This window comes from Varanus komodoensis, unplaced genomic scaffold (assembly GCF_004798865.1).
Source record: "Varanus komodoensis strain SLA01 unplaced genomic scaffold, ASM479886v1 scaffold3, whole genome shotgun sequence".
Taxonomy (NCBI): domain Eukaryota; kingdom Metazoa; phylum Chordata; class Lepidosauria; order Squamata; family Varanidae; genus Varanus; species Varanus komodoensis.
In genome coordinates this window covers 63,388,519-63,416,487 of record NW_025335761.1, presented here as the reverse complement: position 1 = coordinate 63,416,487, position 27,969 = coordinate 63,388,519, and the positions used below count along the sequence as shown (strand labels likewise).

The 27,969-nt window shown below is 47.8% G+C and overlaps 1 protein-coding gene across 1 annotated transcript; it reads left to right on the top strand.

Moving 5' to 3' along the window:
- Positions 1 to 1,520: 1,520 nt before the first annotated feature.
- Positions 1,521 to 16,730, top strand: CGRRF1 (cell growth regulator with ring finger domain 1). The gene is made up of 6 exons (XM_044436652.1): positions 1,521 to 1,684; positions 3,614 to 3,753; positions 6,845 to 7,022; positions 8,265 to 8,412; positions 11,625 to 11,732; positions 15,415 to 16,730. The coding sequence occupies exons 1-6, from the start codon at positions 1,581 to 1,583 to the stop codon at positions 15,706 to 15,708; spliced, it is 972 nt and encodes a 323-aa protein (XP_044292587.1). The 5' UTR covers positions 1,521 to 1,580; the 3' UTR covers positions 15,709 to 16,730.
- The last annotated feature ends 11,239 nt before the right edge of the window (positions 16,731 to 27,969 follow it).

Sequence of the window (27,969 nt, the reverse complement as noted above, 5' to 3'; positions counted from 1 at the left end):
AACGATTAATTAGTAGCCGGTTATTCTCAAGAATAAATCCTTTAAAAGAAAACCTTTCCCTGTTGTGTATTTTGGGCGTACAAACACCAGGACATGGACCATTTGGTCAACAGAGATGATATAGGACTGGCGTTACGTGGTCACGTCTGCCAGTTCTAGTAAGCAATCCTGCAACTCTGTGCACCAATTAAAGTATATAATACGTTATTATTTATTCCACAGGGATAGCTGAGTTAGTCTGTTGGAGCAACAATTTTAAGAACAGCCTGAAGGCATCATGTTAAATGTTCTCTGTCAATACTAATTTCTTCCAGAGGGACAGAGGAGTTTCTCTGTTGCGGCAAAATGTAAGAAAGAGCCTGGGGGCATAAACTTCTGTGGAATGGAGTCTTGGCCATCCGAGGAAGTGGACTCCAGTGCACGAAAGTGGATGCTGTGAACTTTTGTTATCAGTTAAGGTGCTGCAAGACAAATTGGGGACAATCAGGAGCCATGACCCTGGTTGGACTGGGATAGGACAGCCCATGAATGACAGTGCCCATGCACAGGTCTTGCTTATGGAAATAACATTCATTTTCTGAAAAAAATTGAAACATGAGCTGCCCAATATTATATGTATTAAAAAAGGAAAAGTAGGAGTGTTGAATCTTATAACAGTAGATATTTCTGTCTTGTTTAGACCACCTTTCAATTTTTGTTTTCATGTTCAGCTTATTTTTCTATTTTTAAAATTGTATGCAATTTTTTAAAATTGTATGTTTAATAGTTGCCTTTCAGTCCATAGAAACATAGAAACAGCGTGAGTCAGAAGGGGTCTCCCAGGCCATCTAGTCTGACCTCCGGCACCAGCTGGCTCTGCTCACGACATGCCCACCATGTGCACGTCCAGCCTATCTTTGAACACCCTCACCGATGGGGCCTCAGCGACCTCTCGTGGAAGCCCGTTCCACACCCTCGGGGTCCTAACAGTCAGGAAGTGCTTCCTGGCATCTAAATGAATCAGTCCAGAACTGATTCCCGAGGCAACTTGCAAATTAAAACTTGTGAAACACGTTACATGATTGTAAGCAAACAGTTTAGACCAAAAGAAGAAGACAACTCCCAGCATTCCTCTGACTAGGGCATGCTGGGCATTATAAACCCTTGCTTGCTGGGGCATCCTGGGAGCGGTAGGCCTTTTCCCCTGGTCTAAACATGCCTGGGATTGCACCCTTAAATGTACCAGCCATATTTATTGGTACATTTATTCCCAATCATGGCATGAACAGGCAGGAAGGGTTTTTAAAGTGCCTGCCACAATTTGTTAACGCCGTGATTAGGAAGAGGGATACGACGTCCCCTCAAAGGGGGCCCAGCATACGGCAAGGACTACAACTCCCAGAATCCTCCCCAGCCAAGAGCTCCGGTTTCGCGAGGGAGGCGGCAAAGAAGGGAGGGGAAGTGGGCGGGAGCGAAAGGGCACGGCTTCACTCCCTCTTCCGCGCCTGCGCGCCGCTTGCGCGTGCGCGTTCGCTGACAACGAGGGGATGGCGCCCGGCTGAGAGGTGCGGGGCAGGGACGGCGCCCGGCTGGCCTCCCCGATGGCGGCCGCCTTCCTGGTGGCGCTCTACGAGTACTCGCCGCTCTTCTACATCTCCGTGGTGTTCGTCTGCTTCCTGATCACCAGCGGCCTGGTCATGGGCTGGTCAGTGGGGCCGCCGGGGGGGAGCTGCGTGGGGCAGGGGTGCTTTGCCGCGGCCTGCCTCGCAGGGTTGTTGTGAGGGTGCGGCGGAGAGGGGCGGGTTCTGTCAGCCGCCCTGGGGACTGGCAGAAGCGAGCAAGGCGGCGATGAGCCGGCGAGGGGGCGGGGGTGGGGCAGGTGGGGAGGAAGTGGGGCAGGCGTGAGATTAGGGAGCCCCTGGGGGAGGGGGAGGGGAGGGGGCAGGTGGGGAGGAAGTGGGGCAGGCGTGAGATTAGGGAGCCCCTGGGGGAGGGGATGGGAGGGGGCAGGGTCGCGATCAAACCGACCGGGCGACCTCTATAACTGCGGGGCTGCCATTCCCAGTGGCTGTCCACTTGCTGGGAATGATGGGAGTTGGAGTCTGGCATATCTTTGGTGGACGCTTAAGTGGAGGAAGCTAATCTATGTTATGGGGAAGGGGTTGAGGTAGTATGCAATATGACTTTTAAAATGCACTGGCTTCCAGTTGAATTTCTGGGCCCAATTTAAGGTGCTGGTGATGACTTCAAAGCCCGAAGTGGCTTAGGACCTGGATATTTGAAGTAGTGCCTCCTTCCATATATACCTGCCTGGCCCCTAAGATCTGGGTCAGAGGTCCTTCTTTGGGAGCCCTTTTTGAAGGAGGTCGGAAGAGCAGCTACCAAAGAAGGGCCTACTCTGTGGTGGCGCCCTGGTTACAACACATGCCCCCCAGAGAGGTTTTCCAGGCACCGACCCTGTTTTTATTTTGGCATCAGGCCAACCCCTTTTTATTTTCCCAATATTTTAAGTGTGAACGTATTTTAAGATGGGGTTTCATTTGACTTTTGTCCTCTGATGATGCACTTTTGTTTCATTGCACGACCTTCCTGGGATGTTTTAGTGAAGGATGGTCTATAATGGCGTTAAATAAATAAATAGAATAAAAATGCCCAGATTGCCTGTGTGGAAAGCCCTTTGTGCATCAGCATCCATGGTCTGGTCCCCAGAGGTGTAAGTGGCAGAGGCGTAGGTGATGGTTATGCGTACGGAGCTGCCTAAAGAGCCCTGCCCAGAGGAGTGTCCAGGAGGGAGTTATGTTGCATAAGGCCGGTTAGGATTTGTTCTCCGTTCCCTTGGCCCTTTGCCGCACACAGATCAGCAGGAATCTCTGATGAACGACCAGCTGTTCATCCGTAGCAGCAACTCGGGGATTCCTCCTTGCAACAAAACAAGAAATTTATGCTGCTGAAGGAAGAAAGGGTTAACCAGGAATTGATTTTTGTGTGACCTCCATTCCGTTCTGGTACTCCGAACTAATTCCTGGTCTCAAAATGCTATCGTCTAAGTGGACTGTGGACATATAATACAGTGTATTGTATCGTTGTAAATGATGCTTTCATGGTGCAAATACTTAATTGAGCTATTGTGCCGATTCTCATTTCTACTGACTTGGATTGGGGGGGTCCTGTTATTTTCCCTTTGGAAATTCATAATTGGGTTTGTAAGTTGTTTTGAGACTGCATCTGCGGGCAGGAACAATGCATAGATCTTAATACTGGCAACTGGCAGTGTGTTTTGCACCAGGTTCTTTTTGTTTGATGCCAGGGATTTGAGTAAAAAAGCAAATACTGGCTTAAGGATGGGGGCAGCAGGCAAGAGATAGGTTTGTGGTGGGAGTGTAGGGGAGCGGAAAAGTCTGTTCCAGTGAGAAATGGTCAGGGTGCGTTTTGAATGGGAGGGAATAAATAAGGTTGCTCTTCTGCGCTGGAGGGAAATCAGGTGCAGTGGAGGAAGAATTGCCTATAAGGGCAAAACAAATGCCGTGACCTGGTTTGTTTTAATCTGCTTTGTGTCCGTGCCTTATAATGTAACCCGTTCTGCCTGCTGTTAGTCCTGACCTTTGTCGCCTTATTGCTCCTTCCTACCACACAGGTTTGGGTGGGATGTGCCCGTGATTCTGAGAAACTCGGAAGAAACAGAATCAAATGTGAAGGTGTCCCAGAGACAGATGCGGCAGGTGAAGAACCCATTCAGCTTGGATATCAAAAACCAGGCGGCCGCTTCAGTAGCAAGTCAGTGGATGACTTATTCTCATTGTTTGTCACGGTTCACCTTTTCTTTTCCAGGTGCAGGTGAAGGTGAGACAAGGCCAGTGCCCCCTCCCTCTTGCCCAAGCTTTCTTGGCACTCTTCCTTTTAATAGGCAGTTACCCAGAAGAAAAAGTGGAGAAGGGGTTTTTGTAATCTGAATGAGCATGGTGGCTGGTGTGCAGTTTATTTTATTTTTTAATTTGGGTGCAATCCGGGGTATGTTTACACTGTAAAAACGTTCCACAGTTCCCAGCATTCCCGTCAGCCATGGGGAATTTTAATCAGGATGGATCTCTGCAGAAACAAATTCACCGTTTCGAGAACTGTAACACCAAGCATCTGTGATAATATTTTCCAGATAGAAAAACTGCCCAATAATATTACAGAAACCTCTGGAAGAGCATGACATTGTGAATCAGTTAATAGAATTCATTTACCAAAAATGTAAACATTGTATGAATATACAGCCTCATGCTGCATAATTAAAAACTAATCCTTGATGAGTAACCTTTGAACCATAATGTATCTTAAATAGGAAACTAAATAGATTTTTTTCTAAAAAGCATTTTATTTAAAAAGCAATTTTAAAATTTAATTTAAAATTTAAAAACCTGATTTTTAAATACAAAAATCCATTTTTAATTTTTAAATCATTGATTTTTATCCATCCTGTTTTAAAGGTAATTAAAGCCCAACTTGTTTCACAAGTTGTTGTGGGGTTGTTGTTGTGGGGATAAGACTGAGAACAGGAAGAAGAGAACGATGTAAACCACTTTGAGTTCTTTAAAAGAAAAAAGGTGGACTATAATTCTAATAAATAAAATGACCAGCACCTTGTGATCTATCCAGAAACATCTTGGCTGCCAGTGCAGAGAATTTAGCATCAGTGAAATACGGTGTCCCCGCGATGATCCAAAGACCACCCTGGATGCCATATTATTATTATTATTATTACTACTACTACTACTACTACTACTACTACTACTACATTTCTATGCCGCCCCTTGCCGAAGCCTCGGGGCGGCTTACAACACAATAAGATACATTGAAATACAATAGAACATAATAAATTACCACGAAATACAAAAAATACACTGAGATACAATAATATAAAATTAAAATTAACAGTATAAAATAAGTAAATAAAGAATACAGGAGGAGAAAAGAGAAGGAAGAAGAAGTTGCCCTGGCCAGATCATATATTTTAACAATTAAAATGATGTTTAAATAAAAAGGCCTTTACCTGGCGCCGAAAAGCCAGTAACGACAGTGCCAGGCGGACCTCTTTGGGGAGTAAATTCCATAGGTTGGGCGCCACCGCAGAGAAAGCCCTCCTCCGAGTACTTACTCTCCTAATTTCTTTCATGGAGGGTTCCCGGAGTTTGTGCTACTTGTGGTTTCCGGAGCAGGCGCAAGGGAGGCCCTGTGTAGAGCATATTCGGAAATTGCACCTAGAAGTTACACGCACAGGACCACACCTTTGAAGTGCTTTTATGCAGCCCCTTAGCCAAAAAGCTGTTTGTGCGCACTCAGGAGTTCCTGGCCGAAGGCTCAGACGCGGCACGCGGCCTTCTCTCCTCTCCTCCAGCGCGGCCTGTGAAGCGTTTGTGACAATCGAGGGAGGAGCAGATGCCATGTGCTGATTATAATCCTGACCGATGCAGCATCCAGTGTTGGTGGGAAACACCTGGGCAGAGTGATCAGCTCGTCCCAGGGACTTGGCCCCAGCGACTGCAGGTTGCTTCAGACGTGGCCTGAGAGGTCCGCCTGGTGCCGTCATTATATGTTTTTCGGCGTCAGGTCAAGACCTTTTTATTTAATCAATATTTTAATATGTTTTAATGGGAACTGGTTTTTATTGTTTGTATTTTATTAATTCGCAGCCAGAGTGGAGTTGTCAATTTATCTATTTTATCTTGACCTATGTTGTAAGCCATCCGGAGACGCAAGTAATGGACGGCATACAAATTTTATTATTATTATTAACAACAACAATAATAATGGCCTTCGAAAACCTGCTGTGATCTCAGGAGAGCCGTCCAACATGGAATCCATAGGCCCTCCAGGCCCTCCTCCCCCGGGCGAAGCACCAGGCGGCTGCTTTCAGGCTCGCAGGGTCTCCCTGGATGACCTTACAGAGGTCAGAGGTGATGGTTCGATGGGTGGGATGGGAGGAGGCCAGATCCACAGGGCTCTGCGTCTCCTCCGCTGCTTATCCCCACCTGGCACTGGGACATGAGTTGGACCAGCTCAGAGGCTTCGTCTGACTGATTTCTGTGCTTTTCTTCTTCTCATCCTCCTGCTTCCCTCCCTCTTGTCTGTGGCGCATGGGAGATGCAGTATCCCTATATCTCTTGGATACCCTTGGTGCTGCAAGATGCCCGGGGCGTGGTGCAAACTCATGAAAGGGAGCTGTCTGGGTGCTTGACCAGCTCGATTTCAGACTGCTGTGACCATGACTAGAACCAAGTATTTTGAGCTCAGTAGTTTTTCCCTTGGAGGTGAATTCTGAATAGAATTTGAACTGAATCTTGGATCAAAGAGCGGGGCTGGTCAGATTTAAAGCTGGTTTCTAGAAATGGGTTGATTTTAATTGTCTGCAAAAGAGCATTTTATTTTATTTTATTCCATTTCTATGCCACCCCATGACCTGAAGGTTCTTCGGGCACCTGACAGTGCTAGACCATCATAAAATGGTGCTAGACCATCATTAAAACAGTTATTAATCAGCTAAAATGGTAAAATAATAGATAACACCTCATAATAAAATATCCTCACACGCACACACCAATAAACACAACCAATGAATTAACCAAAATTAAATTAAGCTAATCCATAACAAAATAGAAAAGTACAAAATAAAATAAAATAAATCGAAAGCGTCTTTAAATAAAACTCAATTGGGTTTGAAAACTTTGGAACGTGGAGATGGCCACTCAGTTGGATGCAGACTCAGCCACGCAGCGATGTAGCGCGGACTGCCTTTGTCCTTGTGGACCCTTCGGACTGGGAGATCTCCTCTTTGCCTCCACACTCACGTTTTTCTTCTCCCCCCGCCTCCTTCTGTCCCAAGGTGGCATAATGCTGGTGTCGGATTGCCTGGCAGACTGCCTGCTTACATGCTACTGGGGTTGCAGGGTGCAGAAGCTGCACGAAGCGCTGCAGAAACATGCCTGTTGCTTTCGCATTAAAACTCCACAGGCCTTTGAGGACGCCGTGTGTGATGAGTATCTCTGCCGCCAACAGTACCAGTATCCTTTCACGAAACTCGCATCTCTTCACTTTTGTTGAAGCGTTATATCTGCAAAGAAAAGCTGAAAGCACTATGTTCTTTAATATCCTTCTTTGTAGTGGGTCTGGGTTTTGAAAACTCACATGCTTTAAAAAGCTGTCTGTTGAGCTCCTTAGATCTCATGTTCTGCACTGTGAGATAACGAGCGGGTCTGTTCCTTTCAACTGCACAGAGAAATGAACGGGGGAACGAAGGATTCGCTGAACGCCGTACTCTCCTTGACTCGGCCGGCTGTGCCTTTCAAAAGCCATCTTGTCCCTCTGTTCACCTTCTGAACTCGCTGCCCTGTTGCAGCTAAGCAGTGGCTTCTGTAGAGGAACATATGTAGATCCAGCCTTTGGGGTCTCCAGTCACGCCCATGAACTCTGTTTCCTCAAGGCACTGCGTGGCTGTCAAGGGAAGCGGACGGACACGCTTAAGTGTTGTGTTCTCTCCCTTTGCTCACAGCCAGGAAACAGACACGTTGAGCTTTTTCTTAGTGCTGGAATACTGACCGACCAGCCATTTGCCGTAAGAAAACGACATTCCGTTCTCGGGTCACCTCGGTCTTTCACTAAGAAAAAGCAAACTCTCACCAAATCTGCAAAGCATCAAGAACCGATCATGTGTTGATGTTACATAACTCATCCTGGGTTGTTGTTGCTTTTTGCAGCATTCTGTTTGCAACAGTCATAGGAAGGGGCAATAATTATGTTTATTATGTTTATTATGTTCTATTGTATTTCAATGTATTTTATTGTGTTGTAAGCCGCCCCGAGGCTTCGGCAAGGGGTGGCATAGAAATGTAATAATAATAATAATAATAATAATGATGATGATGATGATGATGATGATGATGATGATGATGCCAAGCACTGAAACCATGCCCTCCGATCACTAGAAATGCTGTTTGTATCTGTAGTCATAAGGACTAGGAACATCCTCAACAATAAAAAAGAAAGAAATGAAGTTCAGGTGGTTGGAGGCTGAATTTTGCACCTGATGGTAAACTCTTGGGTCATAAGTTGTCCTCGAGAGCAGAGGACAGCTCTTTAGTCGCAGGGAAGCCTGACTGGACGGTGAAAGAGCGGATGTGCCAAGCAACAGCCCTGGCTGTGCTTTGAGATCCGCCTCGTGTGAAGTCCAGAGACATACTTGGAACAAAAGGCCCACTTGGCTCCATCCAAGGCTACAGCGTGTGCGTTCCTTGACGTAGACAAAGCATAAAGAAGACGGACAAAGAGGAGAAGCTGTGTGTGCTACCGGGAGAGGCACTGATCGCTGACTTCGGACCAGTGCCTAGATCCCGGTACCCCCTGGTAGCACTGCTGACCTTAGCCGATGAAGACAACAGAGAAATATATGACATTGTAAGTAAGCGCTTCTTTAAAAGGGGAGAAAAGGGGATGCGCACCGTGACCTCTGGAGACTTGAAAAATAGCAGTTGAACAAAATTGCCTGGGGTGCCTTCTCCGTTTTTCTCTTGTGCATAACCTTGATGCATGTTATTATTTGTATTTGAGCGGCATCTCTGCCTGGAACACTTTGCACCATCCTGTGCGTGTGTAGACAGGAAAAATGGGCCGTGTGCGCAAAGTTGTAGGCCTTTTTTATTTATTTATTTGTTTGTTTGTTTATTAGAACATTTCTATGCCGCCCCTTGCCGAAGCCTCAGGGCGGCTTACAACACAATAAAATACAATAAAATACAAAAATAACAATATAAAATTAAAATTAACAATATAAAATAAATAATATAAAATATAAAAGAAGTCGCCCTGGCCACTTCTTTTTTCTGTCCTGACTGGAGCATGTTAGGAGTTTCAGGTCTTTCTTCCGCCTAAACCTTCATAGGGTTACTCCTTTGGAATAGAATGCAGTGCAAATAATTGAAAATAAGCAGAGCTTAGCTACTGAACCTTTACTTGTTGTTGTTCGCCAGGCTGGAGCTGTTTTTGCTTTCACCACTTCGAAAGCTGCCAAAGATGCCTGCCTCTTACCTGCCACCCCCGTGTCCCCACCTCTGAGAGAGGTTCAGAAGATGTCTCTCTTTCAGTCTGCTGGGTTTAGTTACAGAGGTGAAGGGTCTCGCTCAGGGTAGATGAAAAACAATGAAAAATCCATGTTAAAAATGTTAAATCAAAAAAAGTCATTTAAATTTGACGTTACCGATTTTTTAAAAATAACGTACTAAATTTCTTTCCACCGTTAAACATGATATAATTACAATTAACTCTCATCATGGACATGCTAAATCAATACTTGCAGAATCATGGAAATGGAAGTTACCTTCTACCGCAAACATGGCCACTGACTTGAGCTTTTATTCTCATGGAAATGGCTCTGCCCAGCCTACCTAAGAGCTTTTGCTTCCTGAAAAGTCTGGGCTCTCCAGACTTCCTCTGGCCTAAAGCCACACATGCAAATACCGTGGAGTTGAGCAGAAAAACAGTGTTAAAGAGTGGGTACAAAGCAATGCTTTAAATAAAAACTGAAGAGTGGATTAATAAACAAGTTGCATTTTTCCAGTCCAGTGACCACAATCCCTCGTGGGCATTTCACTTTCGTTTGCTGCATTTTTGGCAAAGCCAAGGATTGCCCGAGACGGAGAGAGGCAGAAATGGGCAGCGCTGGAAAGGAAGAAAGGCTACTGCCTAATGTGCATTGTCCCATATGCTCGAGCCGAGGCGGCAATCCTGTTACTTGGAAGCAAACCCCATTGGGCTCAGGGGAATGTGCGTTTGAGGAGAGCTGAACCACAGTGTGCTCTCCTTATGGGTGCTGGTTAGAAGGAAATCCCTCCCTGGGGATATTTAAAGACACTCTATAGGCAAAAAGGGGGAAGCAGGCAAGATCTATACAGTGAGGCAAGGCAGCCTGCTTGTCAGAATGACTCTGCATCCAGACTGCTCTGTTTAGGGCACAGTGGAGAATTATCCGTGTGGGGCTGCAGGTTCATTTGCCTTCCTGAATCAAACTTAGAGAGACTGTTGCGGCCTCAGAGCTGGGGATCCATGATCTGATCTCCCACAACCAGCCCCGCACCACTCTGGCTGCCTCTTCGGCCTCAGAGAAGCAGTCAAGGGGATATTCAGGTGGGCTGTGGGGAAAGGTGACGGGCCGTCGAGGTATGATGAAACCTGCTGGCACTTCAGCCTCCTCTCAAACCTCCCCCCTCCCCCGAAGCACTTCAGCCCCATGGGCAAAACAGCCATCTCGCAAAAATCTAGGTCCGTAGATCTGGAGGGGCAAAGATGGCTTCTGCCGCTCTTCCCGCTCTGACCTGGGCCCCGGTGTACCTCTGAGATCTGGGGGCATATCTGCCGCAAGCGTTCAAAGAACAGGGTAGCATTTGCAGTGGTCAGTTCTGCAGCATTGCCCGGGAAATATGTCAGAATGCTTCAGCAGGAAGCTTGATTTCAGTCGCCCTTTTCTCTTGCTAATTACATCATTGATTTAAACTGCCTCGATTCCAATTAATCCACCCTGGCCCAGTTGTTCACATGCGTAAAAGCTTCCCTGGTGACTCTTTAACTTGAGTATCCACTTAACAGAGTTGAACTGGTTTTGCTTAGGGGAGTGCAAGGAGCATCTTGGTCCTAAGTCGGATATCTGGTCTGTCTCGCCCAGTTACGGTCACCCTTCCAGGGTTGCAGGCTAGATGTTTCCCTCTTGGAGAGGCTGTGGATTGAACAGGGGACCTTCAGCATGTAAAAGGGACCTTCAGCATGTAAAACAGAACCCCCTCCACAATAAAGTCACTTAAAATATGGCTGATTTCACTTGTACAAAATGAATTTGAGATCAACAAGACAGATTTCCTCCAGATTAGGGTAGGAAACCGGACATCGCAGCTGTTTTCTTCCTGAAGAAAAGGAATTAAGTTGAATCAGCACCTTTGTTCTTTTAACATACACGTTCCACCTGTCTCCCAAAAGAACTCGGGGTGCCCTGTGGCAAATTGAACATCAGAGAGTTATTAAATACCAAACTACATAAAAAAGTCAAACAAGTTAAGGAATGGAAGCAGAAGAAGAAATCTGTCATTAAGGTCAGCCATGAAAATCAGGGAAGGAAACTTTGTTCCCTAACTTCAAAGTGAGGCAATTGGAAAGGCAACATAACACAAAATGATAATCATCTTGGATTATGGCGAGATGGTGTGTATATTATATTTAATATGCTCCTTAGATATTTTATTACAATTAGTGGTGTATAAACGCTACAGATAAATAATCCATATGCGCACATGGGTGCACCTCAAAACACCTGAAAGTTTGACAGGTGTGCGATCAGGGATGCTATGTTGACATTTTGGTCCTCCAAGATTAAATAAGAACTTTGGAGGATGTGAGCATCAGATGAGTGGAAATAAAAGTCAGGCGCCCTGTGCGAGTTGAGACTGGGTAAAGGTTTGCGGCTGCCAGTGCCACAGCCCAGCTGTCTAAACGCGGGACTTGCCCAGTGATTGTGCCTGAAGGCATGTCAAATTTGTTTTGCCCTTTGGAAGGCTTGTTTTCCTGCTGTCCGCAGTGTGAGCTACTGGGGAAGCAGTGCTGAAAGATGCTTTCCTGTTTTAAAGGTTTCTATGGTGTCCATCATTCACATTCCGGATGAGAGCTACACCCTTTCCTGCAGGATATTGTATCAGTACCTCCTTCTGGCCCAGGGTCAATTTCATGATCTAAAGGTAAGCGATGGTGCCTTTCTCTGCATTTTACATCTCCGAATGGACCAAGGATCTTTCGGTTAGAAGGAATTTCTTGCTTTCTCTTGGGCCAATCATCTACCTTACCCATGGCAGCTCAATGCTCTCCAGAAACATCCTTAGGCCTTTCTTGGGACTGATAACTTGGTTGTTTTAACTGAAAATGCTTGGATTTGGACATGGAGTGCATTTTAGCTGAACACTTGTGCAGACGGGCTGCAGCTCGGGAGATCCAGCGTCTCGTTCCCACTCAGCCACGAAGCTTGTTGAGGGACTTGGAGCCAGTCCCTGACCCCCAGACCAACCCACCTCGTAAGGTTGCTGTGAGGTTAACGAAGTAGATAACAACCATACGATCCACCTTGGGTTCTTGCAAGAGGAACAAAGATAGAAGATGGGTGGAGGTGGTGGTGGAGGAGACACCCAGAAAGCCCTATTCTGCAAGTCCAGTGCGATCCACTGGCTGAATTGGCTGACGCCCAGGTCTGCAGTGGAAAGAGGAGTGAGGATTAATCGCTCCGCTCCCAACTGCAGGTGGGTCATTGCACTTTGGCGCTTCCCCCTGTGTAACACTGCCTGCAAGGAAAAGCAGCTGCAGCAGCAGCTTAGCATCCTCTGTGGAGACTCTGCCTCACCCCGGTTCCTGTTGCACACTCACCGCCCACTCACGGGATGCTTTTCACACAGGGCAAGATTATCATAAAAATCAGACCCCTGCAGGCGCTCTGAGGTCCGCCTTTCTCCCTTATTCTGCAGCAGGGGGCGGACCAGACCCCCTCTCCCTCTCCCTCTCCCCCCCCCCTCTCTCTCTGTTATTCCTACAAAATAATTCTGAGATTTTTATTTATTAATTAATTAAAACATTTTTATGCCGCCCCATTCGCCAAAGCCTCGGGGCGGCTTACAACAATAAGTTAAAAAAATAATTATAACATTAAATTCCGCAGAGAAGGGGGGTTTATGACCTTTCGGCAAACCCATGGGGACAAGATGGCACTCCGTGGAATTGCCCAGAGTTTTAAAAGTTCATTCACCTTGCTGGCTTCTTGGACTTCCTCAGAGGCCCAAGAGCAAAGAATTACTTCCCTCTTACATGTCTTGATACTGAGGGCTAGAAGCATATTTTTTAATGGCAGTTAACATTCTGCTGCCTTAGCATGTTTGCACTAAAACTTTCTTTTTCATCTCCTGTTCCCCCTCCATTATTTAATAATGATCATTATTTAATGATCCCTAAACACTGAAGAAGTCTTTTGAAGCTCTATATGGAGACACAACCCTGAGCAAGCAAGCTAACATGGCTTGTCAACCACAGCCCAAGATGAGTTAGATGATTCCAGATCCTAGTTAATCAGTCACTCACAAGCCATGGTTTGTCAGAACTCACAACAACCATGGCTTCACGGTATGCCTGAATCCTCTCTCACTTCAATGGCTCCAGCAGTGAATTCTCCAAAAAGCATCTATGGATTTTCCAAAGGGTCTTAGTCGTTCGTTTTTAAGGTCAAGGACTAGGACTAAAGCTTTGCACTTGCCGGCTTACCAGGGCACAGGCCGATTCATATACTGACTTTTAAAGAAACGGCAGCAGTCTCTGTGATGATCCTGGAGCTGACTGTACCTCCTGCCTGGACCTTTGAAAATGAGGCAAGGCTGTACCACAATGCCCAAGAAGCTGCGACTCGCATGCGGAAGGTCTTGTCTTTGCCTCTAAATGAGAAACAAGGCACAATAGCAATTTGCCCAATAAACTTTGTTAATATGCAGATATAGATAAGTATAGGTACAATTATATTTGTCTTTTGTGAAGGCAACACTGAAATTCTCTGTTGAGAACTTGAGATGAACTCAGAACCCTGATGCACAATCAAGGCAAGGAACTGTCCAGCTCGGCATTCTGCTCACACAGGGGCCAGCAAGACTCCTGAGGGTCTGGAAAAGTCTCTTCCCCAACCCAGTGTCCTCTGGAAGTTTGTATTTATTGTGTACATAGATGAGTAGTGCCCAGCAACGGTGACCCCTGCTCTGGCAACTTCCCGATTAGATCACTGTAACACGCTCTGTGTGGGGCTGCCCTTGAAGACGCTCCAGATACTTCAGTTGGTCTACAGTATTAATGGCCAGGATATTAATGGGGACTGGCAGGTACTCTCATATAACGCTGGTCCCCTATTGCTTACACTGGCTGCCGATTGAAGTCCGGGCCCAATCTAAGGTTCTGGTGATGACCTGTAAAGCCCTAAAGGGCTTGGGTCCTGGATTCCTGAAGGAGCGCCTTCTCCCCTATGTGCCCTCCCGCCCCCTGATATCGGAGGTGGAGGTCCTGCTCCGGGAGCCCTCCTTGAAGGCAATCAGGAGGGTGGCTACCCAGAGGAGGGCCTTCTCTGCGGTGGCACCCCATCTATGGAATACACGCCCCAGAGAGGTTCGCCTGGCACAGACGCTTTATTCTTTCCAACATCAGATGAAAACTTTTTATATATTTTCCCTTTATTTTATTTTTATTTGTTTAATTAATTTATTTATTTTTCAATTTGTATCCTGCCTTTTTCCTCAAAGGGCTCAAGGTCGCTTACATCTCCTCCGCCATCTTATCCCCACAACAACAGCCCTGTGAGGTAGGTTGGGCTAAGAGTCTGTGACTGACCCAGAGTCACCCAGTTGGCTCCATGGCTTAGCAGGGACCAGAACCCAGTCTTCTGAGTCAACTGAGTCCCAGTCCCATGCTCTTAACCACTACGCCACACTGCCTGTTTTAATGTTTAAGGTTTTTTAACTGAGGCTTTTATCTTGATCGCTGGATGCTGTGTTGTTTTCTATTTTATTTTTCTTTATTGTAATCCATCCCAAGATGTCAGCAGGGACCAGAACCCAGTCTTCTGAGTCAACTGAGTCCCAGTCCCATGCTCTTAACCACTACGCCACACTGCCTGTTTTAATGTTTAAGGTTTTTTAACTGAGGCTTTTATCTTGATCGCTGGATGCTGTGTTGTTTTCTATTTTATTTTTCTTTATTGTAATCCATCCCAAGATGTCAAAGTGGTGGACAGGGTGCAAAAATTTTAAATAAATGAATGAATAAATATGTATATCCTTTTGATTCTGTCCAGTAGCCAAAGCTCTCTAGTTGGCTGACAAAATGTAAAACTGCAAAATACAACATAATGCAATAAAATCTAGTACCATTCAAAGTGTAAAATGGAATAAAACCAGCAACAGGATCAAGATCTAAAGGCACAGCAAGGCGTTTAAAAACAAAACCCAAAGGATTAAAAAGCCTGGAAAAATTAAAAGGTGCCATCAAGGCTGCAGCGGTAAGTGCCAGGCAACTTATATGCCGCCCCCTTCGCAAAAGCCTTGAGGAGGCTTCCAATCATAAATAAATACCATCATACAAATACATAAAATAGTGGAGACATCCTGGCAAAGTTTTTTAAAATCAATAAATAACCTCAACAATTAAAATAACGTTTAAATAAAAAGGTCTGTAAAAATAAATAAAATTGCAGCCCACTGCCAAATCCGGCAGCCAGTTGCGAGGGTCTTCCTGCCGTTTCCCTGGATTTCCATGGCAGGTGCTGTGGCGACCCAGCGGTGGGCCGGCCCAGGTGGTGCAAGAGCCGCGCCGGTGCCTAAACTTGCATTTCTTTCTCCCCACCCTCAGCAACTCTTCATGTCCGCCAACAGCAGCGCCTCCTCTGTGCTCAGCCCTTCCCTGGGAGAGGGGACAGACGCCCACGCCCTGCTCAAAAGGGCCGGGCTGGCCGAGGACGAGCCGGAAGCGCCGGAGGAGAGCACCAGGGACTGCATCGTCTGCCAGAACCGGGCCGTCAACTGGGTGCTGTTGCCTTGCAGGCACACATGCCTTTGCGACGAGTGCGTGAAGTATTTCCAGCAGTGCCCGATGTGCCGGCAGTTCGTCGGAGAGTCCTTCCCCCTGAGCGGCCCGAAGGAGTGAGACTGAACAGGGGAGACCAGCGTGTGCTTCCTAGCCGCGCACGGATAGAGGGCTCCGGCTTCCGAGCCGGGTCGAGGGCTCGCGTTCTCTTCCACGTGAATGACAGTTTGGCGCCCGATGAACGAGGAAGGTTGGACCCCTTAGGAAGCCAAAGGCATTAGCCTCTTCGCCCTGTCTTGCCGCCGTTCTCTGGAGCCGTCTAAAGCGGGTAGGAGGTGCAGGCGGAAGGGGTGCACCGAAATGGCTGTGAAGAGCATCTTGCTACACCTAGTCAGCATTTTCTTCAAGAATTATGAAGGGGGTTCCTTCAACAAGCGGAAAGAGAGAAAACATACCAGACCAAATAACCCCTGTTAGAACAACCCTGTTCGTTGCTGTGAGCTTCCAGAAGAGTGGGCTCAATTTTCTTCCAGCTCACTAGCAACTCTGCACTTTTTAAAGCTGTAGCAAGAGGGACACAAAAGAGGAACGGATCTCATAGATGAAGGTGTGGCAGCAGCTTTTAAGTGGGGCCACAAGCATCTGGTGTACTTGATCTTTGGAGGGGGCCGGGCAGAGCTTGGTACTTCCCCTCACCTGCGGGAGGGTCTTTCAGCATTTGGGGTTTGATCTGCTCAAGTCCTCAAATGCTCCGATGTGGAAATGCCAGTACATTGTTTGTGTAAACTACTGAAAAAAATGGCTCTGAAGCAATACAAACTCGAAAAAAGAAAATATTAACTGAGCAGCAAAAAGCCATTTTTGTTTATCCTTGGACACAAAATGTTCGTTTGCCCCAAGCAATTTCAGGTGATTCCTATAGTAAAGGCTATGACTGAATTATAGCCCAATCTGCCTAATTCTTCTTTTTGCAGGGGTGGGGCCTGCCTTGCACCCACCTTTAAATTTTATTTATCTGCCATTGTGAAGTAATACTTTCTAGGCCTCCTTCCTCTCCTTATTTTTAATTCTGTGAAGCACCCAGTATCCAAAGGGATACATGTTCGGCCCTGGATAAATGCAGTTGTTTTTAAAAATGCGAATACTGACTCTCACACTGTAAATGGGCTTGCCTGCCTAAGACGTGGAGATACGGGGGGTGACGAGGACGGATGCATTTGGAAACAGAATGTGAAGCCTTCCAGGAGAACAGCATTGTCATATCACACCAGTAGTTGCATTTGCTAGATTCGCTCCCATCACACATTTCAAGGAGCTAAAAGTATTGCTTCCCCCCCACAATAGCCCTGTAAGGTAGGCCAAAATGAACCAAAGAGAGGCTTGCTCAAACCAGCCAGTAACTTTCTCCTTGGGCTGGAATTTGAAACAATTATGGTCTGAAGTTGGATTTTTCCTGCAAAGTCATCTTAATAGTTCTGTCTTAGGGTTATTCAACTCTGTTGAACATGAGCATAAAGTGTCAAAAGTAAATCTAATACATTGCAGCCACCACCTCTGATTCCAAGCCCCCCCCCTTTTTTAAAGAGTGCTTTTCGTTGGGAAATTATTCATTTGGTTGATTTATACATCGCCTTCCCACCAAGGAAACAGCACTCTTGCTTTCTGTGTGTTTGAAAACTGCTTGAGTTACCGTATTTTTCGCTCTATAAGACACACTTTTTCCCCCTCAAAAATAAGGGGAAATGTCTGTGCGTCTTATAGGGCGAATGTGTGTGTGCAGTAAGTCTGTCAGATGTGCAGCCCATGGGGAAGTGATGGGGAATGTGCCTGAGATTACGTGCCCATTTGATTCAGAATATTTTTTTTTCTTGTTTTCCTCCTCTAAAAACTAGGTGCATCTTATGGTCAGGCGTGTCTCATAGAGCGAAAAATACGGTAATTGTCATGTATGAAACAGCTAAATTATATTCAGCGTTGTACACAGAGTAAAAGCGAGACTGCCTCTGCCTGGGGGCATGCTGTGTGTATGGAATGACACAAAAGGAAATCCAGATGGGGAGGGAAGAGGAAAACAAGCGAACACCAGTTTTTAAAATATGGACAGAAAATCGAAAAGAAATGGGCTTAGGCTGTGTTCTCACGACACAATGAGCAACCCTGTTAGCACATTTTGCAGGGGGTTTTTTACTGTGATCTCACAGACCATCAAGTAGAGCCTACGTTGTGGCGGTTTCCACTCTCCTTGCTCAGTCTTTCTGCAGTTTGCATGTATTCCAGCAGCCACTGTGCCGGAAACTGTATCCCAAGGTGCGTCCATCCCTGCCTACGTGCCTGGCTCTTCCTCGCGAGTCTGCATACCCAGTCTGGATGACTGGAGCAGCTCTTGCCGTTTTCTCTTTCCAGAGGACTTTGCGGTAGCTGCATGCCTTGGAAACTAGGATCGCGGATTCAGACAACACAGCAAGCCATGATGGTGCATGTAAGCCATTGAATGAATGGTTTCTGATTGGGGTTTCTAAAGAGCAGACTCAGCACAGTGAAATACCATGATTGGATTCAGACAGGCCAACCATGGCCTGTTGTGTTGTCTGAACCCAGCTGCACAATGTGAGGGTCAGCCAGGACCGCTTTGCCCCCACCTGTCCTCTTGCTTCTCCTCCTCACTGATCACAACCAGCTCTCATTCAATTAGGGGCTCAGTGGCACAGGGGGAGCGATTTTCCAGGTCGGCTTATGCGCCTGATCCACATTCAACTAGACTCTGGTTTAGGGCGTGCCCCCCCCCCACTTTATGCTGGAAAGATGCCTGCCTGAAGGAGCACCTCCTTCCCTATGTGGCTGCCCACCCCTTGAGATCGGAGGCAGAGGCCCTCCTCTGGGAGCCCTCCTTGAAGGAAATCGGGAGGGTCGCTACTCGGAGAAGAGCCTTTTCGGCGGTGGCTCCCTGACCGGAACGCGCTTCCCAGAGAGGTTCACCAGGCGCCGTTCCTTTATTCTTTTCGGCATCAGGTGAAAACCTTTTTATTTTCCTGCCTTTTTAACAGTCAATTGGTTTTATTCTTGCTTTTATCATCTTCCTCAGATGCAGTGTGTTGTGTGTTGGTTGTTGTAGATGGTTGCGTTGTTGTTGTTTTTGTAAGCCATCCAGAGAATTTTAGCATTGGAATGGCATATAAAAACTTAAATAAAATCCAGTAACCCTGAAGAGCAGCTGCTGGCACCATTAAGGCAGTATTTATGGACCCAGCTGTCTTGGAACACGTGTTTAGCCAAAGAAGTCTTTTTTTTTTTTAAGATTTTTATTAAGATTTTTAAACTACTACTAAAAACATCGATCATCAAATACATCAGACGTACTGGGTCAGCCCCCTACTACGTATTTTTTAACATTCCATAGCCATAATTAAATCCATTTATAACAACTTAAAGACATCTTTAAATCTAAACCAAGTCCCATTTCTCCATCCAATAATAAAAAAGTTCCCAAGTTTGATAGAAGTCAGTATCTTTCTCCTTCAGTGATAAAGTTAATCTATCCATTTCTGTACAGTCCAGAATCTTTCTTAGTATCAGTTCTTCACTTTTCCAGTGTTGAGCAAATGCAATCCTCACCGCAGTAATTACATGTAACATCAAATACATTTCTTGTTTGCTAATATCTTCTGGTATAATGCCTAATAGGAAAACTTCAGGTTTAAAAGCTAAGGGTTTTTGTAGCATTTCCTCAAGCCATCTATGTATTTTAATCCAATACTTTTTCACATTGTCGCAAGTCCACCACATATGATAAGAGGTACCCAATTTATGTTTACATTTCCAACATCTATTTGACATACTTGGAAACATCTTAGCTAATCGATTTGGCAACAAATACCATCTATACAACATTTTATATAGGTTTTCTTTGTACGAAGTTGCAAATGTTACCTTAATATTTCTCTCCCATAGCTTTTGCCACTTTTCTAATTCAATATTATATCCAAAATTTTGTGCCCATGTTATCATAGTTTCCTTAACCTGTTCATCTTCCATTTTCCTCTCAAGTAAGAAGTCATAATCTTTTAATCATTTTCTCATCTGATTTAAGCATCACTTGATCAAACGCTGTTAATTCCTTATAAAACCCCCATGTTTTACAGTCTTTAGCATATCTCGATTGCATCTGCACCTTATGCCACCAAGAAATATTAAATCCCTGTTCTTGTGTTTCTTGATCTAACTTCAGGCCTCCATCCTTATCCAAAATGTCATCATATCTTACGATCCCAAAGAAGTCTTTTTCAGCACCACACCTGGCGCTCACCCCCCCCCCCATGTCCTGTACAGTTTTTCTCCTCTTTTTCATTGATCTTTCTTAGAGGTGGGAAGGCATTTTTGTCACGGCTGTGGGCTCAGCCTCAGAATCCTGGAGCAGCAGAGTTGCACGGGGCAAGAAGGGCATCGGGTCCAGCCGCTGCTCAGTGAGGACCCAGTGACCGCCCCCCCAGAGGGCTGCCCAGCTGCACCTCGAATCCCTTCCCTTCTTGCCCTCGGGTTCCACAGCACCAGAAGTCTCTCTGCAATGCAGATCTTTATTGGTGCTTCATAGCTGCAAAGCAAACTAGCTAAAAACCCGCTAATAAGCTGAAAGGTAAACCTCTACTCAAGTAAAGAGTGTTGAACCCGAACTCGGAACTTCGCCCGCAAATCCTTCCCTCTCAGTGATGCTGTGGTCTCCCCAGTCGGGGTTGCCCCCACTGGGGAAGGGCTAGCCAGAGAGACCTCTGCGAGCCCGCTGAATGGCCAGCTTGTCCCTCCTGATGCTTCATTATGAGGTCGGATCGAGCAAGGCGATGGCTCTCCCTCTTCCCCATCTGGGACCCCTCCCATCCCTTCCAAAACATTCCCTGTCAGCCCGGGAATCTGGGGGCTGCCCCCTTCCCCCAGTCTTCGCCGAGACTCTGGAATTCCCCTGGCAACAGGCACCCGGTTGATGCCTGAAGCTACCGAGCATCAGAAACCCTTGCTGGTCTACTGCGAACCCTCCAGAGAAGTACCAGCAGACCCCAGTCAATCTGCCCACCTGGGTCCAGGCATCGTGGGCCGCTGGCCTGGCGTCCACTTCCTCGCCAGCCCGATGCTTGCTGCAGCCGACCTCGCGCCAGTCTTGTAGTGCAGCCTGCGTGTTGTTTATCAGCCCTGCTAGGGGTGGCAAGAAACGGGGCTCAGGAAATGGCTTGTTTGGCAGGTGGCGATCGCACGGGAGGGCCTCTGCCTCCCTCATCCCATCAGTGCCGCCAGTCCACCTTCGACTGTCTTTTTCCCTGCTCCTCCAAGGAGATACCTCCCGGGGCAGAAGTGGCAACACCATGAGAGCCCACACATAGATTTTCGCCCCCGTTCTCCTCCGGCAACCTCCCTCTCTGCCTTCTCCCTGTCTAATACGCCTTAAACTCCGGCAGAGGAGGCTGGGAACGGGTAATTATCCATTGTTAGTTCAAATTAACCGCTACGTGAGAGGTACTTGTTTGTGGATTGCTAATTATACATGTGAGCATACCCACAGCAGCTGTGCTGGAGAGTCCGCAGAGCTCATCGCCCCAAGTGAAAATGTTCGCACGTCATGCCACAGCCGGATCCATCCACCCCATCCGCTGTTTTGTCAGCATCGAGGTTCAGGAAATCCAGGTCTCCGCGAAACATGATACGAGAGACGGAGCTGTAACTCCGAACAGATGGGCTGAAGCTCTTTTGGCAAGACGCGTTTCATGTTTGCTTAATTAGTCGCATGTCATATGGAAAGCTGAAGCGTGTTTGCGTGCCTTCCGCAAGTGCCGCCGCTAGAGACACAACTCAGCCTTCGTGTGTGCGTGTTTGTGTGTGTGTGGATAAAGCAAGGCAGTGCGGTAATTCTCCAGGCACGAGACCAGCTTGCTCAGAGAACAAACCTGGTGCATCTTTGATCGGACTAAGAAAACAACGGGCGGGAAGGCACCAGCCTCTCTTCTGTGCTGTTCCGCTACCCAGATCATGGAAGCACGGGGGCTCCTCTGGGACCCCAGCTTATTGTTGATTATATTTTTGTGCATTTATACCCCACCTGTCCTCCAAGGAGTCAAAGGAGACATACAAGATCATCTCCGTTGTATCAGCCCAGCACCCCTGCGCAGTAGGTCACGCGAAGAATCGGGCTGGCCTGAAATCACCCACAGATCTCCGTGACTGGATGGAAACCAGAATCCAGATCACCTGCCTGACTCCCAGGCCAGTACCCTAACCACACAATGTTTCAGAGGCAGAATGCATTTTCTGGTTTATAAGGTACCCATTTAGAAACAGAAACAGAGCAAATCAGAAGGAGCCTCCTGAGCCATCTAGTCTGACCCCTGGCTCCAGCCGGCTCCACTCACGAGATGCCCACCATGTGCATGTCCTGCCTGTCCTTGAACACCCTCACCGTTGGGGCCTCAACCACCTCCCGGGGAAGCCCAGTCCACACCCTCGGGGTCCTAACTGGCAGGAAGTGCTTCCTGGCATCCAAACTGAACCTTGGTTCCCTGAGCTTTGCTCCATTGGAGCATGTCCTGCCTTCCTCTGCAGGGGAGAACAGGTCTCTATCCACCTCCGTGTGACACCCCCTCACATACCTGCATGTCGCCAACATATCCCCCCTGAGTCTCCTCTTCTCCAGGCTGAAGAGACCCAGTTCCCTCAGTCTCGCCTCATACGGCATCCCCTGCAAACCGGCCACCAACCTTGTGGCCCTACGCTGCACTGACTCCAACCTGGCTATATCCTTCCTGTAATGAGGGGCCCAGAACTGAGCACAATACTCCAGTTGCGGGTGCACCAGAGTCGTGTAGAGTGGTAGTTATACCTCTCTCGATCCAGAAGCCATGCTTCTGGCTATGCAACCAAGGGTGGCATTCGTGCTCTTGACCACCGCATCACACGGCTGACTCATGTTTAGCCTGCAGTCAACCAGCACCCCGAGGTCCCTTTCACAAGTGCTGCTCTCCAGCCACTTGTCACCTAACCTGTACTTATGACACCCATTCCTATGCCCCAAGTGCAAGACCTTGCACTGATCCGCATTGAACGCCATCCTGTTGTCTCCTGCCCTCTTCCACAGTCTGTCCAGATCCTTCTGGATCCAGATTACCTGCTCTGCAGTTTTAGCCATCACTCTCATTTTAGTATCATCTGCGAATTTGATCGGCCGACTGGTCGCCCCTTATTTGACCACTGCCAGTTGAGTGTACATAGGGTGGACTTCCAATGCACTTCCAAATGTATTTATTTATTTATTATTTGATTTATATACCACCCTATATACAAACATTAAAACCCACCAAACCTAATCAAATAAATAAATTGGCTATACCACGACAGTATAAAATAACACAGTTAAAATGAATTAAATAAATATACCATTACAATTAATTAACTTTCAAATATTGTTAAATAAAAAGGTCTTTACCTGGCACCAAAAATCATATAATGACGGCGCCAGGCAGACCTCTCTGGGGAGCGCATTCCACAGTCAGGGCACCACCACAGAGAAGGCCCTCCTCCGGGTACTCTGTCTCCTGACCTCTTTCAAAGAGGGTTCCCGGAGGAGGGCCTCTGCTGCCGATCTTAGGGGGCAGGAGGGCATGTAGGGAAAAAAGCGTTCCTTTAGGTATCCTGGTCCCAAGCCGTTTAGGGCTTTATGGGTAATAACCAGCACCTTGAATTGAGCTCAGACTTCGATGGGAAGCCAGTGGAGCTGATAGAGGACTGGGGTTATATGAGAATAACGCCCAGTCCCCGACAGCATCCTGGCAGCTCTATTTTGCACCATCTGAAGTATCCAGACCGTCTTCGAGGGCAGCCCCACATAGAGTGCGTTACAGTAGTCCAAATGGGAGGTAACCAGTGCATGTGTCACTGTTGCCAGGCAGTTCTCCAGGTAAGGACGCAGCTGATGGATCAGCTGGAGCTGAAGGAAAGTGCTCCTCGCCACCGCTGTCACATGGGCTTCCAAGGACAGTTCTGGGTCGAGGAGCACTCCCAAGCTGCGGACCCTGTCCTTTAGAGGGAGTGCAACCCCGTCCAGGGCAAGGCTCAAGGCACCTACCCAGGAGCTTGAATCACCCATCAACAGGACCTCCATCTTAACTGGGTTGAGTTTCAGTTTATTGGCCCTCATCCAGCCCATTACCTCGGCCAGGCACTGGTTCAGGACAGCCACTGCCTCACCCGGATTGGTGGAGAACGAGAGGTAGAGCTGGGTATCATCAGCGTACTGATGATTCCGCAGCCCACACCTCCTGATGACCTCTCCCAGCGGTTTCATGTAGATGTTGAATAGCAGGGGGGACAGAATGGACCCCTGCAGAACTCCATGGCATAGCTGCCATGGCGCAGAGCCATAGTCCCCCAGCACCACCTTCTGGAATCGACCGGCCATGTAGGAGCAGAACCACTGCCAAGCAGTGCCTCCTACTCCCAATCCCACCAGCCTATCCAGAAGGATACCATGGTCGATGGTATCGAAAGCTGCTGAGAAGTCCAGAAGAACCAACAGGGACGCACTCCCTGTCTCTCTCCCTGCTCAGGTCATCATACAGGGCAACCAAGGCAGATTCAGTACCGTAACTGGGTCTGAAACTGGACTGAAATGGGTCCAGATAATCATTTTCATCCAAAGTACACCCTACTTCTGCTTGCTGCGTGGTGGGCATTCGTAAAAGCCACTCGTAATCGGAAAAGACCAGCGTGGGTGGGACCAAGCAGCACGGCAGCCCCCAGCACCATCTGCATCTCCAGGGTCACCTGAAGCCCGGACATAGGCTGATGGCGACAGGACGCCTGTTGGGGGAAGAAAGGCCCGGTTCTCCACGGCTGCAGAGGTTTGCTTTATAAATGGCTATTTTAGGGCAGAACACATGTTGCCTGCATCTTTTTGTGTGGAGGGGGTTACCTGATTTGTGTCTAGCCCTTGATAGGAATGTGTGGTGTGGCTGGGTTGTGTGTCCACATGTGTGTGTGTGCGTGCATGCGAGAGAAAACAAGACCGTCACATCCTTGCCTTTAGTGAAATCAGTGCTGTGCAGAGGAGGCACTTTTGGGCAAGGACCCAACCCTGTCCCTGCCCCTTCGCCTCAACAGTTCCAAAGAGCACGTCTGCCTGGCAGAATCCTGAACCCCCGAACCCACTCCTGCCCTCGGGCAAGCGGCTTTTCTTCGAGTCTCAGCGGTTTGTCTCCCAGGAAATGAATATTTTGTGGCTGCTCACTTCGACCGTGCCCGCCAGGTTGTGAACGGGCAACCCCTGTGCCCATGACGGCCATTTTGTGAGGGCACCCACAACACGCTTAAATTGCCAGATGTGTCTGTTCGCACAAAGAAGTCGGAGTGCCCGGACCTGCCACGTTATGAGGCAGCCTGCCAAATTTAATTTCCCCTCATAAGGACATATCCCGGAGCTGTGCTTTTACAATCCACGATCGCATCATCTTTTATTAGCATTTAGAGAGCTAGTTGAATAAGTGTAAATTAATCTCCCTGCTTCGTCTTCGGCTTGATTAGCTGGACTATGAAGCAACAGCCTCCAAAAATCTTGACTGTTCAAAGATTTCGGTTGCTGTGAACTTATATCCACGCACATCAGTCTACACACACAGTGAGAAAAGCAATACCCTGGCCTTCCCGAACCTGGTCTTTTCCAGATGTGTTGGACTACAACTCCCAGCAGCTGCAGCAGTCAGAGCTGGCTGGGGGTCCTGGGAGCTGAGCTCAAGACCACCAGAATAGGGAAGGCTGCAATATTCCATGCCAGTGTGATGCCCTTTTGTGTGACACTGGCCGAGTTCGCACAACACAGCACACTTGAATGTGGGTTGTAACTGAACCGTGGGTTGTTGTGTTGTGTGATCCCAGCTGTGCTAACAAACCATGATTTGTTAGCCATGTTAGCCCACAGTTCACAACTCAACAAAAATAATTCTCTTTGTGGTTGTTCACGGTGAACAATGCACAGCTCCTTAGCACAGCTGAGTTCACCTAACGCTACAGGATTTGACAACAGTGCACAATCTGGCTTGTTGTACTGAGCTAACCACCCATTGTGTTATTGTAACTGCTGGCATGTCCAAGGTGAACAGCTTTGTGATTACCCTGGGACGTGATGGGTGAATTCAGTAAACATACAAAAATTGTGGTGGAAAGAAAGTAAAAGGTCACCTTGGCATTCTGCAAAACAGGCTTGACTTGGGAAAGCAACACCCAGGAATTGCCAGGTGAATATCCTCCACAGACAGTGTTGTAGAGTGGTTAGAGTGCTGGACTAGAATCAGGGAAACCTACACAGTCCATCTCTACTCAGTCATAAAACTCTCTGGAAGAGGCCAGTTGGATGTGCTCAACCTAACCTACCTTGCAGGACTGTTGTAGAAGGAACATGGAGGGAGCAAAGGATACCACGGCAAGCTCGTCAGATTCAAACTAAATCAAAACTGTAGTTCACTGAATTCATGTGCAAGGGTACCAGTCCCCACGCGAGCCTGTTTGGCACAGGGGTCCTCCGATGCAGCCTTTCCCAGCCAGGGCCATCCAGATGTGTTGGCCTGCAATGCCCATCATTCCCAGCCTGCGGGACAGCACTGGCTGGGAAAGCTGCGATCCCACAAACGCCCAGCAGATGGCCACCTCTTCTTTCCCTTTGCCTAGGAGGCCAGGCAGACTATTGAGGAGGAGAAGCGGCTTGCACCTGGTGCTGCAGAAAGACCAGACCGGAGAGTTTAGCAGCACCTTGCCAGCTCAGCAAACGCATCCTGGTGTGAGCAGTGACACGTAGCAGTCACTTCACATGGGCAGAGATGTGCAAGCGGGAGAAGCAACCTGAGGCAGCGGAAGGAATTCAAGTCCCGACGGCACAGCCTCGGAAGACGGCCTGCCCCGTGGCCACTCCGAAAGTGTCGGTGGGGAATAAGAGGCGATGCCCAACCAGGTGGGCGACTCAACGCATGCAGCCTGATTCAAGGCCACGAGGAATAGCCGACCTCGGGAGAAATACGGCTGACTGCCCGGGTGAATCGTGCTGCAGCAATTCCGTGTTCCTGCGTGCCTTTGAAATCAATGCCTTTCTTTTGTAAGGACCACCTGGAGCTCACGGACTGGCCATCCTGTCGACCCCATCAGTGACCTCGAATGGCCCAGCGAGACTTTCGGGCTGGCTGGCTGCAGAGGCCTGGTTCTTCTGCAGCAGGCCTTCTCAAGCGGGTGTCCCCCCCAGAGGGGTCAGACTACAGTTTCCATCACCCCAGCCAAACCCCTGCAGGGCTGGTGTCCTTGCTGGACTCTCTTTCTTAAGCTGATCCACCCGGGCAAGCGGAGAATGAAGCCGGAATCTCGTCTGCTTTTCCAGCCGTTTGGTGTTTCCTGTTTCAAAGTCCTTTCTTGAAGTTCAAGTCACTAAACGGGAGATCAAGAGAATGAGGACGCTCAGCGCTCTTTGCATTCACAATGAAATTTGTATTTCAGCTGCTGAACAAGAGCCTTTGACTTGATTCAAGCAATCATTTCGAGGACAAGCAGGTCTGCCGGACTGGATGGCTGCTTTTATGCCATTGTTAGGGTCTTTTAACTGTCTTAAATGCATTTATGATTCTTTCCATCCAGTTTTATGGATGCTTGCACTTAGGAACGCATCCAGGTTTTATGCAAACTGCTTTGGATGCTGTTTATCTTGGGGTGGGGTCCAGGTGAAAGAAACAAAGTTTGATGTGTGTTTACTGTTGGATCTGGGCCTGTTTACTCACAAGAAAGCACCACATCCTCCGGAGTAATACACAGAACACAGTTTTAGAATCAAGAATAGCCAGGCAGTGTTTCCACACTGGTGCGCCACAGAATTTTCCTGTCCATCTATCCCACTTCTGGACAAAGCCCTTACTTGGTTTTGAAATAAAACATTTTTTGGACTTAAGGTGGCATTAATGAGCCTGACAGCCCGAGTTTTCTATCTTGCCAATTTTCTCACTGGGCATAAGGAGCCAAATAATATCTGCTCGGGGTCACGTGGCTGGAAGCAGCCGAGGGACTCCAACCGAAGCATCTTGCATGCCAAAAAAGTGTCCCCCATCATGGAATAAAGATCCCCCCATAGCTATTCTAGCCCCACAGCCAGAGCTCTGGGGATTCTCTTGAAGGGAGGAAATGTCCCCCCAAGGAGATGCCTCGGAGCAGCCCCAACCTGTGGCCCCCCTGCATGGCGCTGGACCTCACCTCCCAAGATCTCCATGCTGGCTGGGGCTCACGGGAGGTGGACTCCAAAAACACCTGCAAGCCACTGGCCACCTGCCCCTCTGTAGACTATGAAAATTCATGCCACAGGAAAGTTAGCCTTCAGCGCTCCTT

Coding starts and splice junctions, on each gene's coding strand:
- CGRRF1 (XM_044436652.1), top strand. CDS start 1,581: ATGGCGGCCGCCTTCCTGGTGGCGCTCTACGAGTACTCGCCGCTCTTC. Junction 7,023..8,264: donor CTCTGCCGCCAACAGTACCA/GTATCCTTTCAC, acceptor ACGTAGACAAAG/CATAAAGAAGACGGACAAAG. Junction 8,413..11,624: donor ACAGAGAAATATATGACATT/GTAAGTAAGCGC, acceptor CCTGTTTTAAAG/GTTTCTATGGTGTCCATCAT.